Consider the following 13,999-nt stretch of genomic DNA (forward strand, 5'->3'; position numbering starts at 1 on the left):
AGATACCAAGAGGACAGACAGCTCAGGACCCCTCCGTCTCACAGACTGAATACCAATGGCAGAGAAGCACTCACAGATGAGTAGGAAGGCGGGAGATGGACTCAGCGCCAGACACATCCCCTGGGGCTTCGCCCGCATCACTCACCCACTGATGACAGGAGTAAAAAGAACGGCACCTGCCAGTGTACAAACCCCGACTCAAACTGAGCAGCTCTGACTTGAGAGGATTTTTGTTTTTTTAATGTAGGAACAGAAACAAAAACAATGAGGACCCCCCCCACCCCGGATGTGGGGGCACGTCTTTAATCCCAGCACTCGGGAGGCAGAGGCAGGCCTAAGTTCCAGACCAGCCTGGTCTACAGAGTGGTTTCCAGGATATCCAGGGCTACACAATGAAACACTGTCTCAAGAACAAACACACAAACAACAACAAAACAAAGAGGACAAGCCCGCGAGAAGGCGCTGTGGGTAAAGGCACTTTCTGCCAAGACTGAGGACCCAAGTTTGGTCCCCAGGAATCACATGGTAGAAGAAGAGAACTGATTCTTACAGGCTGTCCTCTGACCTCTGACCTCCACATACACACACATAATGTGCCATACGTGTACCCACATACATACATACACACAGACAGACAGACAGACAGACAGGCAGACAAACAAACCAAGCAGAAAACTGGGCTGAGGCTCAGTGGTAAAGAGCACTGGCTCTTGCTGAGGACTTGAGTCAGCGCCTAGAACTGCGCAGGGCTGTCCACAGCCGCCTGTAACTATAATTCCACAGGATCTGACACTTTCTTCTTGGTACCACACATGTGCACAAATACATACAACACCCAAACACACATATAAAGACAAAATAAATTTCTAAAAATAAACCAAAACCACGTGGATAACTTGCATCCTAGCTTCACAGAGGATACCCTCAAATTTCTACCTCACATGTGGACTTTGGTGTACGGATCCACAGGCCTCCCATCAAATAACCTATTCTAGATCACTGATGAAAGCAACCTACCTAGCTCGGACCCAGGAAGTGCATTTCCTTGCCCATACCCCCAAGTCCTTTGCTCTGTTTAGTATCTCGATTAGTATGTATTATTCCCAAGGAATAAGACAAGAAAAGGGCAGGATCTTTTCAGACATTGGCAAGGGGCCACACTCAGCTACGCAGGACACAGACCCCACTCAGCTGTACAGGACACAGGGCCACACTCAGCCATGCAGGACACAGGGCCACACTCAGCTCAGATTAGTCAGGCTGATCCCCAAGCAGAAACCCCTGCCCAGCAGGGCTCTGCCCCCACTTACCTTGTAGATGATGCCCCCCGTGGCAGAGCACGTCAGCATGTAGTTGCCCTCTGAGTCAAAAGCGAAGAGTCGGCCCCTGGGAACTTGAACCTGCTTGTAGCCACTGTAGCCAGACAGGACAAAGGGGCCAGTGGCATCTGAAGGGAGGCCATGCTCGGACACCTTGAGGCCACTCTTGTGGATGTTCCACTGGATAAACTGCAGACACAAGGCACCACAGGGACTCCCTCAGACACTGGCACAGAGGCCACTACCCAGGCTCCCTTGGAGCCCCCCACAGTAGATACCAGCTAGGCTTGGGAAACAGAGCCAGAGCTGACCTCAGGCAGTGATTGGCTGGGGTAACTGCCTCCCTTGCCAGCCCCGCAACCCTGAAAAAGCCTTTCATGGGCAGGAGGCAGCCCACGGCTGTGGGGACCACAGTCCACCACTCAGTCCCATCTCTCATCAGAACAATGAAGAACATCACGCCGAAGCTCAACCCTCCTCTTTCCTCTGGTTCAAGGGAGGACAAGGGACCACCAGCTTTGCAGGGCCTCCTGATCTCTTGGGAGGGGTGGGGGAGGAGTGCCTAGAGTCTCCGGACCTTGGAACAAAATATGGAGGACAGACGGACAGATTCCAAACCCATTTTCAGTTTCTCAGCAGTACAACCACAGGCCGAGTGCCGAGTTCTCAGTTCCCCTTGTGAAAGGAGAATTAACAGCCTACACTGTGGACCAGCTACTTGGCTTCCCAGGGAGTCCTACCCACACAAGAGGGTGTCGAGCTTTAACGTAAGAGCCCTACACAGAGTTTTCAAATGAAGGGTTGAAACAGGACATTGTGGTACACATCCGTAATCCCATCCCCAAGAGGCTGAGGCAGGAGCATCTTGGAGCCAACCTGGAGAACACACTAAGGTAAGGTCTCAAGATAACTTAGGTGAACATATAAATAAATCAATATAGTTAGCTGTGGTGGCTCACATCCGTTAGACCAGCATTTAGGATGCTGAGGCAGGACTGTCCCAAGTTTGAGACCAGCCCTTGGCAGAAAGAAAAATATGATCTAATAAAGAAATAATTGTTTTGTAGTCACTGTTTTCATGGGGAGCATGAACAGTATAAAACATGTTCAGGAGGGCATAGGAGACAGCTAAGTCTTTTTTCCACCTCTGCCTACCCTCACTTTCTTGTGCTAGGCCATTGTCATTCCTACTTCATAAAATAGCTTCCACAGAGGAAGTCTACAGAGGGCATTGTCTTATACAGCTTTAGGACACGGGGTTTCCTTTTTACTGCTTTGGGCTTTGCTCAGACCTGTTTCCCCACTAGCATGCTGACTCCAGCCCCCACAGCAAACTCCACACATTGTCTCGTGACCATGACCACAACTCCCCAAAGAATCTCTTCCCCTAAATGTGGCTCCATCTACGGTGAGATGAGTCAGTTTTGCCACAGCTCGGGAAAAGGACATGAAATTCCCATCTACGAGAACAGCCAAGTCCCACCGACCTCACTGGACCCCACAGAGGCACTCAGTGACAGACTTCTACGTATCCCTCTTTTGCAGAAGATGAAAAGGAGGCCGAAAGCAGCCCAAGGCCACAGAGCTCGCGGACGGTCTGGCCACCACTAAATGCCGCCGGCGCCTACCTTGCCGTCCTCACCAATGCTGTACACGGCATTCTCATCACAGCTGAACTCCACGGAGTAGACTTCCCCAAAGTGGGCCTTCCAGCTCATGGCACACTCGTGCTGCTGCATGTCTGGGAGAACGAGACGCTGCTTAGCGCAGCCCAGACCTGGAAAGGCTCCGTGCACAGCGGGGTCCCTCTCCTTCCGCGACAGCTGCTCTAGGGGACGTGGGCCTCCTGGGCCACTAAGTGCTGACCCTGCCAAGGCCGCCTGCCTCTGAGTAGCCTCTTGACTGGGCCAGAGGGAGGACTGGGGTCCTTGGGGACAGCTAGAGCTCACCTGGAGGTCCTGTAAGTCTAGGGAGACACTGGGATCCTTCCTACCAGACCTCTATAACTGGCCCCGGGACGCTTGGGGATTGTTACACGTAGGAATCACCTTACCCCATTGTAGAACCCAGGCCTGTCTCCCTGGGGACAGAGGACAAGTCACCTTACAGCAAGTCAAAAGGATGGCACTGTTCTCCTGTGACCTCTTATATTCCACACAGGTGACAAGGGCTCGGGTCGACCAGACCAAGGCCAAAGGATTGCTGAGCTCTGTCCCCTCCCACAGTCAAGCAACAGACTGTGCATAGGAAACTCCTGGGCTCCAGCTGGCTCATCTAAGGAGGGGACCAGGACTGCCACAGCACAGCATACATACCAAAGAGCCGGATGACACCATCAGCTGCCCCTGTGACCAGCAGGTTCCCATTGTGGTTGAAAGCTGTGCAGTTGATAGCAATGGGCTCTGGGTCCAGGGAGAACTGGAGCTAGGAATCCAAACAGGAGCACCGTTAGCAGACTAGTCCCTCACAGAGCCCTGTTGGATGATGCCCCCTGCCGGGGCCTGCTTCTGGAGAAAATGGCCTGAGCCTCTGTGATGTGCTGTCTGAGAGGTAACTGGGCCTGTAGACACTCTAGAGTCCCCACTGAGGCACTAATCCAGGTCAGGGCAGTTACGAGTAACCCATCTCTCAGCAGCCATGCTTTCCTTCCTGAAGCAGACTCCAATCTAAGCCTATTGACCACCCCTGTTGCCATCAGGAACTAACAATCCAACCGCCCTTCACTACGGGCAACCCTGAGCGACAGAGAACACACACATCCCAAAGCTGCGCCAGTCACTCCCTATGAAGCCCAGCATCGCCACAGGACCTAGCAAAGCCACCTCAGAAGATGCGAATGATGTCTACTAATTTGATAATATGAGGAACACCACTTCCAGCGATACAGAACCCTCCTGGGACTAAAACTGCAAGACCGATGATAGATGACATCAATCACACGCGGGTACAGCATTGAGCTAAAAACAAAGGGGCCTTCCAAGATCAAAGACAATCGGAGGGTAAGCGCCCTGCAGACAAGAGAACCCAATAGCAGGGAACACTGAAGCCTGAAGCCCAAAGCAAACAGTCTGGCCAAATGTAGTGTTAAAAAATTTCCACATGCTGCTAAGACTCCGAAGAGCAACATCCTCTGTGTAAGAATGAGTTAGAACTTGATAGAAAGTACTAAGAACGCATAATCACAGGCTGGTGTGGGTTCACAACCAAACTCACAACCCCTCTGTAGTATGAGAATGGATTTCAAAGTTTCCAGTTGGTGGTGGAGCCCCCGGCGGAAGTGAAAGCAAATCTATTCCAGAGGAGTGCACCTCCCAGCAACAGGCCTCAGAGCATCCACAAGGATAAAGGGCCAGAGATGGGAACCTGAAGCAGAAATTCACAGGACATGGGAAGTTAAGGGGAGAGAAGCAGGCATGCAGGGAAACGGCAGGGAGCAGCAACTGGATGGATTTCCAGAACACTGCAGGACTTTCAACATGTTTAACAGAATGCCAGAGGGCGACAGCAGAAGAGGAGACAGTAGCACGGCCACACCAGTGTGGGAGGATGGCGCTGCATTCCCGGAAATGAGAAACGGGACTTGAAACGACTGTCCCCACAGGCTAATTTGAAGATCGGGGACAGTGGGGAGGGCGTGCGTAGTTAAAGCTGAGGAAGTGATGTCATGAAGACAGCAAAGTGAAACAAAAGGAGAAGAGTCCTAAAAATACATGTCAATCATCTGGTGTTCCAGAGAGTCCTAAAAAATCATGTCAATCTGGTGTTCCAGAGAGTCCTAAAAATACATGTCAATCATCTGGTGTTCCAGAGAGTCCTAAAAATACATGTCAATCATCTGGTGTTCCAGAGAGTCCTAAAAAATCATGTCAATCTGGTGTTCCAGAGAGTCCTAAAAATACATGTCAATCATCTGGTGTTCCAGAGAGTCCTAAAAATACATGTCAATCATCTGGTGTTCCAGAGAGTCCTAAAAATACATGTCAATCATCTGGTGTTCCAGAGAGTCCTAAAAATACATGTCAATCATCTGGTGTTCCAGAGAGTCCTAAAAAATCATGTCAATCTGGTGTTCCAGAGAGTCCTAAAAATACATGTCAATCATCTGGTGTTCCAGAGAGTCCTAAAAATACATGTCAATCATCTGGTGTTCCAGAGAGTCCTAAAAATACATGTCAATCATCTGGTGTTCCAGAGAGTCCTAAAAAATCATGTCAATCTGGTGTTCCAGAGAGTCCTAAAAAATCATGTCAATCTGGTGTTCCAGAGAGTCCTAAAAAATCATGTCAATCTGGTGTTCCAGAGAGTCCTAAAAAATCATGTCAATCTGGTGTTCAGAGAGTCCTAAAAAATCATGTCAATCTGGTGTTCCAGAGAGTCCTAAAAATATCATGTTAATCTGGTGTTCCAGAGAGTCCTAAAAAATCATGTCAATCTGGTGTTCCAGAGAGTCCTAAAAAAAATCATGTCAATCTGGTGTTCCAGAGAGTCCTAAAAAAATCATGTCAATCTGGTGTTCCAGAGAGTCCTAAAAAATCATGTCAATCTGGTGTTCCAGAGAGTCCTAAAAAATCATGTCAATCTGGTGTTCCAGAGAGTCCTAAAAATATCATGTCAATCTGGTGTTCCAGAGAGTCCTAAAAAATCATGTCAATCTGGTGTTCCAGAGAGTCCTAAAAAAATCATGTCAATCTGGTGTTCCAGAGAGTCCTAAAAAATCATGTCAATCTGGTGTTCCAGAGAGTCCTAAAAAAAATCATGTCAATCTGGTGTTCCAGAGAGTCCTAAAAAATCATGTCAATCTGGTGTTCCAGAGAGTCCTAAAATAATACATGTCAAACTGGTGTTCCAGAGGCAAGGGAGAACCAGGGAGATGTGAACACTGGAAAGAACATGCCAAGAATGTTCCAGAACTGGACAGACAAACCCTCTCATTGGGAAACGGAACAAACCCAAAGCTGCAATTTTAATTTTATTTATTTATCGAGGCTGAAATTTTTATTATTGCTAAAATTTTTTGAAGCAGGGTCTCGTGTATTGGAAACTCCCTCCACCTCCTAAGTGTTAAGTGTACAGACATGCGCCACCACACCTCGTCTTTTTTTTTTTTTTAATGTGTTTTAGCTTAGAAAATCCACACTGTCACTGAGGTCCGGGCGTGTGGTGGCACACACCTTTAATCCCAGCACTCGGGAGGCAGAGGCAGGTAGATCTCTGTGAATTCAAGGCCAGCCTGGTCTACAAGAGCAGGTTACAAGTTCTAGGACAGGCTCCAAAGCTACAGAGAAGCCCTGTCTTGAAAAACAAACAAGCAAAAGAAAAGGAGAAGAAAAGAAAAGAAAGAAACCCACACTGAGGTACCCAGATCAGACCTTCAATGGCCAGGCAGAGGGCGGTGAGCTGCAGTCACAGACAACCTCTTTGCTTCAGCAGAGGCCACCAGAAGAGAAGACAGCCAGAGAGTTAGGGGGTGGACCCGTTTCTAACTAGAATACAGAAGTCTAGAAAAATACATACCCTGTGATTCCACACACACAAAGCTTGAAGCCTGTGAAGCAGACACTCTGGTGTGAGTGTGAGTGTGTGTGTGTGTGGGGGGGGGTATCTACCCATGTTAAGGTACCTGTGAAACTGCCTGGAGACAGAAACTCAAAACTCAAGACAGGCTCGCTGTGAAAGGGGAAGGCAAGAGACACGGGAAGGGCCCACACGCGTGCGCGAGGACTGATGGGGCCAACAAGATGGCTGAGTGAGTGGGTAAAGGTGCTTTCCATCCAGCCTGATGACCTGGGTTCAATCCCTGGGACCCTCAAGGTGGAAGAGAACTGACTTCCACAGGTTGTTTTTTGGTCTACACACACATAGACACACATAGACACACACTAAACATACATAAACACACATATATATATTTTAGATAAAAGAAGAACTACTTCCAAGTGAGGAGCCCATGCCACTGCTTTTCCCATCTTCCCCAATTCTTTTCTAAGTATTCAATATTTAGGGTAAAAACTGAAATCCCTAAGTAAACATAAGGGTTACGAATCCTACTGTGGAGGAGAACTTTGGGGGAGAACCTCAGAGTACCAGTAGAGAAGACGCAGGACTAAACTGGTCCCAAGGACAGTGACGGTATCCCCCAGAGGGGCCTGCAGACATGTTTAGGAAATGTCCCTAGAGAAACGGGACAAGGGTCAGCCAGGAAGTACACTCTGACACTGACTTGGGGAAACGCCTGACGTCTAAGTGGGGCATCTTTGGCAGGGAGTGTAAGTGAAGAATCCAGGGTGGTCTCTGGGCTTGAGAGGCCTGTGAGATGTCCCCAGTGGGCACACAGTCTGTTTCTGCAAGCAGAAGCTCGAAAGTACAGCCCACACATCTAGAAATCGGTCCCTCTCAGACAGGACTGCTAGGAACAAGGTGGGCACCGTAAGCACGCACGCGCTACATCGAAGCCTTGAAACAAGTCACTTCAGCGGGCACCACTGCTCTGAGCAGGGGAAGAAGTACCACCACTTCCCTGCAGGGCTATGGGAACAACTGCCAGCACTATTATCCTGGAGGGAACAGGCCCTCAGCTCCAGGTGGGCCATGTGCTCAGTCTCCTGCCGGCTGTCATCCCTATCCTTAGTACTTCTGGCTGCTCCCGTGATTCCCATGCAGCTTTAAGTTACTAGTAGGTGGGAGAAAGGCCAGAGCCATCTCCTAAAATGTAAGCAAGCTATCTAGCCTGTTGGTGGGTTCTGGGTAACCCAAGTCAATGGCACAACTCCATTGCTCATAATCTGACCAGTGGGACATGACACTTTTCAACACGTAAAACCTGGAAATGTTCTCACAAATCAAAATCCTCAGGCGAAAGCACTAAACGGAGACGGCGCTCATCAAAAACACAGGGAGCATGAGCAGCACGCCCGCTACACACGGTGCCTTCCAGGCAGCATACCCAGACCCCAAAGACCCGCAGGCAGGTCCTGTACCTGCTGCTTCATGGCTTTGGTGTCCCACAACAGCAGCTTGCCGGGAACCTGGTTCGTGCCTTTGCTGCCAATGTCTGGGGCCAAGGAGTCCATCTGGGAGGTGAGGCTCGGAGCTGCAGCTGAACAGACGAAAGAGGCCCCACTGGGGCTGCAGGCAAGAGACAGGATTCTGCAACACACACGGGCCAGGGTCAGACAGTCACCAGCACAGGCCCTGAGGTGGTGACTCCAGGAGGTAGGGGTCCACAAGGCAGCTGCAGGGGGGGCTTCTAGGGCACGGGGAGGCTCCTGCTCACCTGGGCATGTCATCGCTGATGTTGATCTCACAGAGGTTCTTCTTGGATTCTGTATCATAAAGACGCACCGTCCCCACACCGCTGCCCAGCAGGAGCTGGAACAAGAAGAGGCAGGAAGATGAGGAGGACAGCACAGGAGTTAGGGAGGACCACTTTGGTGAGAAGCTCACTCCTGTATCGTGCGGAGCTGGGCAAGTTGTACAGGCGAGCTGCTTACTCACTTATCCAGGCAGCCAGGGAAACTCTGGCTACAATGGACCTTATTTAAAATGCCACAAAGAGGGGTTGGAGAAATGGCTCATTGATTAAGAGAACTAGCTGCTCTTCCAGAGGACCAGGTTCCAGTCCCAGCACCTAGATAGCATCTCACAACCATCTAAACCAGGGGATCTAATGTCTTCTTCTGCCTCCTCAGGCACCAGGCACATATGTGGTACATAGACATACATGCAGACAGAATAGAAAATAAAGATCTTGCTTTGTTTAGTTTTTTGAGATAGGGTTTCTCTGTGTAGCCCTGGCTGTCCTGGAACTTGCTCTGTAGCCCAAGCTGGCCTTGAACTCAGAGATCTGCCTACCTCTGCCTCCTGAGTGCTGGGATTAAAGGTGTACACCACCACCACCCACCTGATTAAATATTAAAAAAAAAATGTCATGAAGACATCAAAGCCAACCTTAAAAAGATGCAAAACCCAGGTCATATGCTTTGATCTAAATTTGGTCTGAGTGCCCTGGCAGTGGCTTCCTGTCTCGCCATGGGATCTTTCCCTTTGGCACGAGCTCCCATCATGATGCAGGTGCTGCGGCCAAAGGAGCCGGCACAGAATAGCGCACATGCTGGAGCCGTGTTCTTGGACCTACAGAATTGTGGGCTAGATAAACTTCTTTCCTTCATAAAACGTCCAGTCTCAAGTACGCTGTTGTAGCAACAGAAAGCAGACTTCTATGGTGTCTATGATGAGGAGATACACCCAGAAATATTCTGGCTGGTTACCTGAGACCCTTTGACCTTTCCCTGAGACCCTTTGACCTTTCCCTGCTTCTTTCAGTTTTAAATCCCAGCTGTTCCAACCCTTCCTTTTGCTCCTACTTTCTCTACCTTTCCATAGGCCTGGCCCTGGCCAGTCTTGGGGCTGTGGTGACTGTTCTATTTGCCTTTGCAGGGATAGCTCTGGCCTGGATCCATCAAGGACTCCAGAATAGAGTATATAAGATCCCTGACTCTGGGACCATAGGACTCATCTGGATAAAAGTGTAGAGAGAATAACAGAAATCAATGCCAGAGCAATCCAGGCCTGGGTATCCCCAGGAACATGAGTTAGGCAATGGCCTCTGCACCCACTTGGCAAGCGAACACCAGTTCAGGGACAGCCCTGATACGAGGACAATTCCTTCCTGTGTTTTCTAGACATCTGGGAAAACCAGTGCCTGTCTCTTAGGCTGCAAGCAATCAATTTTAACTCCTTAACTGCAAACCCTCTCTCGGATAGGAAGTCCACTGGGAAAACAACACTGGGCCACTCCCAGGGCAACGGGGCCTGTGGGAACCACAAACCAGAACACTGTCCTCTCGCTCACTGTCCCTCTGTGAGCCCGGACAGGCAGGTCTCAGCCAGAGCAGAGGGTGTATTAATAATGTATCAGAAACATGGTGGTCAGGAGGATCCAGGGGTCCCCTGAGACAGACCAGCAGACAGGATGGAGTTTTCCAGTCTCTAGGAGTAACTTCACGGCCACCTGGGCTACTCCTAGATGTATGGTCCTGGCCCCTTGACCAGTGGCAACTGGAGAGGAAATTCAGCTTACCTCATCAGCTTGGCCTGTCAAGAGCCTCTGAGAGAGAACGTCTGAACCTGGAATACAGAGCAAGCTCTGCATGCAGCGTGTCACTTACCAGCCTGTCTCGCTTGGTGGCCCACTCCAGAGAGAGCAGAGGTGACTTAGAGATGGAGGACGCTTTGGTCTGCATGATGGGGTTGAAGGACCACACTTTGATGACCCCATCTACATCTAAGCTGGCAACTCTCCTACCGGAGCAGTCCACTCTGTGACGGGACAAAGGGAGGCGTTAGTGTCCTAGCCCCAACCCCTAGGGCCAACAACGATACCGTCATGGTTTCCCGACTTTCCAACTGAATCAAAGCCAAAGCGCAAGCCCTGCACTTAGAGGATAAGTGTGAACAACTCTAGAAACAGACATCCACCCAGGAAACACGACAGGGCACCAGACACATGGCTCATCTTTCTGAGAGAAGCAAGTCAAGATGCTAACTGCATAAGCCTAGCAGACTGCCTCAGAATCCTGGAACCCACGAAGTGTGGAAAAACCAGTTCCCAAGAGCTGTCCTTTGACCTCTATACGCATGCATACGTACATACATGATGAGCACGCATATGCACAATAAGAAATACACAAATTAACAAACAAATGAAATACCAGTACACACTGTGCCCGTGCAAGGCTGTGCTGGGAACACATGAAAGGAACAGCAGCAGTCTCAGAGTGTGCCCTCAGGGCATCTGCCATCTGAGATTTGGAGCTTCCCCATTAGGGTCTAGCTCAAGCCAAGGGCTGGGTACAGATCAGGACTGTCAAAACGTGAAGCTGCCTGAGCCTTGCCCACACACTCCCTCAGGGTTGTTCAAGGCCACGCTTTCCTGATGTTTAAACACACACACACACACACACACACACACACATACACACACACACACACACACACACACGAGATAAAAATTTCCATACACAACACACTAACATAAAGAACTAAACCTCAATGGTCTGATGGAAGCCACCACCACAGCAGCACCTAGGCCAGCAGGACTCTAATGACCCTTCAGGGACATTTCCTGCCACCAGCATTCCCACCACACTGTCTAAAACCCCAGCTCCTCACCCCTCGGCCCACCTGCAGTGCATGATGGATGAATGGTGCTCCCCATACTCCTCCTGGCTCAGCACTATGAAGGGCTGCTCGGGGCGGCCTCCCTCGGAGCCTGCTGTGGACACCCGGGCCAGCGGCTCCACTGTTCCCGTGTGGAGTTCCAGGCTGGGCTCAGCTTCTGGGCCGCTGCCTTCCGGTTTCTTCTCTGCACACTGTGACCAGCAAAGCAGAGGGACATGTCAGCTTAGGAAGGGTCTCCTTCACCACACAAACACACTAGGTGATTACGGGTGGCCACTGCTCGTGAGGTCAGCTGAGCCTCGAGAGCCTGGAAGAGTCAGGTGCCTGCTTCCTGGGAACTGCGATCTCCTCACAGGCCCTGGGTGGGGAAGAGAGCTGGCCTTGCCCTCTCCGATGGGGCTCAGCATGACCATGTCTTGGTGCAGGCCAGACAGAGGGTTGTGTCTCAGTCAGGTTTACTATCGTTGGGATGAAACACCATGACCAAAGCAAGTTGAGGAGCAAAGGGTTTATTTGGCTTATGCTTCTACATCACTTTTCAAAATCAGTAGGAGTCAGGACAGGAACTCAAACAGGATCCTGGCAGCAGAAGCTGATGCAGAGGCCATGGTAGGGTGCTGCTCACTGGCTTGCTTCCTATGGCTTGCTCAGTCTGCTTTCTTTAAGAATCCAGGACCATAGCCCAGGGACGGCACCACCGCCCCCCCTTGGGCTGGGCAGTCCCATATCAATCACTAGTTAGGAAAAATGCCCTCATCAAGTAGTGGTTCTCAACCTGTGGGTCTTGATCACATATCAGAAAACCTGCATATCAGATATTTACATTATGATTCGTGACAGTAACAAAATCACAATTATGCAGTAGCAACGAAATACTTTTATGATTGGGGGTCACCACAACATGAGGAACTGTATTAAAGGGTCGCAGCATTAGGAAGGTTGAGAACCACTGCCCTACAGGCTTGCCTACAGCCAGATATTATGGCGGTATTTTCTCAATTGAGATTCCCTCCTCTCAGATGACTCCAGCTTGTGTCAAGTTCACACAAAACTGACCAGCACAACCAGTTGACCCCTTGTCAGCTTGACACACAAACACATCATTGTTAAACCACACCTTTCCTTTCCTGTTCATCCAAGATCATAGCAAAGACATCATATTATAAACAGTCCACAAACATAAAAAGTCCCACAGCCTTACAAACTGAAACACTTTAGAAGTTGTCTCTTTAAAAATACCTAGTCTCTTTTAAATTCCAAAATCTCTTTTTAAAAGCCTAAAATCTCACAGCTATGAACTTTTGTAAAATCAAAAACAAATTAAATACTTTCTTACTTCAAGAGGGAAGAACCAGGGCACAGTTGTAAAATGAACAAAGCAAAAACCAAACTCAAACGATATAAATAATTCAGTGTCCAACATCTGGGATCCACTCATGATCTTCCGGGCTCCTCCAAGGGGCTTCTCTGGCTCCGCCCTCTGCAGCACACGCAGTGGGTCTGGTCTGCAGCACACACAGCCAGTCTGGTAAGCTCTAGCAGACACTGCTCCGCTGCGGCTGTTCTTAGTGGTTGTCCCACGGTACCGGCTGCTCCAGATTGTTGGGTCTCTGCCTCTCTCCACAGTGCCAAGCCTCAGCTTCTCTGCATGACCCCTTCAATCACAGGGCTTCAACTGCTACTGAGGCTGCATCTTCACCAATGGCCTCTCACATGCCAAGCCTCAGCAGCTCTCAGCGACCCCTTCATGCCTTTAAAACCAGTACCACTTGGGTGACTCTTAACTACTGAGTTTGCTACCAGACCGAGGTACACCTTGGCCACCTCTGGAACACAGCTTGTGGCGGTGACGCTCAGGAAACATTTACCAGAAGGTTTCACCTCAGTGACGCTGGTCTCTTCATAACCACAGCTAACTTCTCAGATGAGCTGACTAGCACCAACTGTCCCAGCATGGCAAAAGTGTCTGTTACAGTGCCAGTCTCTTGTAAACCACAGCCCCAGCTGACCAGAACCACAGAATCTTAATTCAAAATAGCAAATATTCAATTTAAGTAACTGTCAAGTTTCCTTCTGAAACTGCACAAGCCAGGCCTTCACTGTCTGCATGTCTATCAGCATTCACTTCTTCCAAGCACCCACAGAACAGCTCACCAAGCTCTGAACACTCGATGGGTCTTCTTGTCCCGAGTTCCAAAGCCCTTCCACAATCCTTCCAAAATAATATGGCCAGGCCTGTCACAGCAATACCCTACTATCCTGGCACAAGTTTCTGTCTTAAGTTCCCTACTGCTGTGAGGAAACACCACAAGCACAGCAAGGCAGGAGGAAAGGGTTTACGGGGCTTTTGCGTTTCACTGCTCATCACTGAAGGAAGCTGGGGCAGGAACTCAAGCTGGGCAGGAACCTGAGGCAGGAGCTGATGCAGAGGTCAAGGAGGGGAGCTGTTTACTCATTTGCTCCCTATGGCTTGCTCAGTCTGCTTTCTTATGGAACCCAGG

General features: G+C 49.8%; 1 protein-coding gene across 1 annotated transcript in view; it reads right to left on the reverse strand.

Moving 5' to 3' along the window:
- Positions 1 to 13,999, reverse strand: part of Wdr91 (WD repeat domain 91) — a 34,354-nt gene that overhangs the window by 2,937 nt on the left and 17,418 nt on the right. Inside the window, exons 8-14 of the mRNA XM_038320610.1 lie at positions 11,502 to 11,689; positions 10,487 to 10,637; positions 8,593 to 8,687; positions 8,297 to 8,465; positions 3,635 to 3,743; positions 2,948 to 3,060; positions 1,311 to 1,508 (exon numbers count right to left, since the gene is read on the reverse strand). Coding sequence (XP_038176538.1) covers positions 1,311 to 1,508; positions 2,948 to 3,060; positions 3,635 to 3,743; positions 8,297 to 8,465; positions 8,593 to 8,687; positions 10,487 to 10,637; positions 11,502 to 11,689 — 1,023 coding nt within the window. The remainder of the gene's footprint in view (positions 1 to 1,310; positions 1,509 to 2,947; positions 3,061 to 3,634; positions 3,744 to 8,296; positions 8,466 to 8,592; positions 8,688 to 10,486; positions 10,638 to 11,501; positions 11,690 to 13,999) is intronic.

Source organism: Arvicola amphibius, chromosome 2 (genome assembly GCF_903992535.2).
Source record: "Arvicola amphibius chromosome 2, mArvAmp1.2, whole genome shotgun sequence".
Taxonomy (NCBI): domain Eukaryota; kingdom Metazoa; phylum Chordata; class Mammalia; order Rodentia; family Cricetidae; genus Arvicola; species Arvicola amphibius.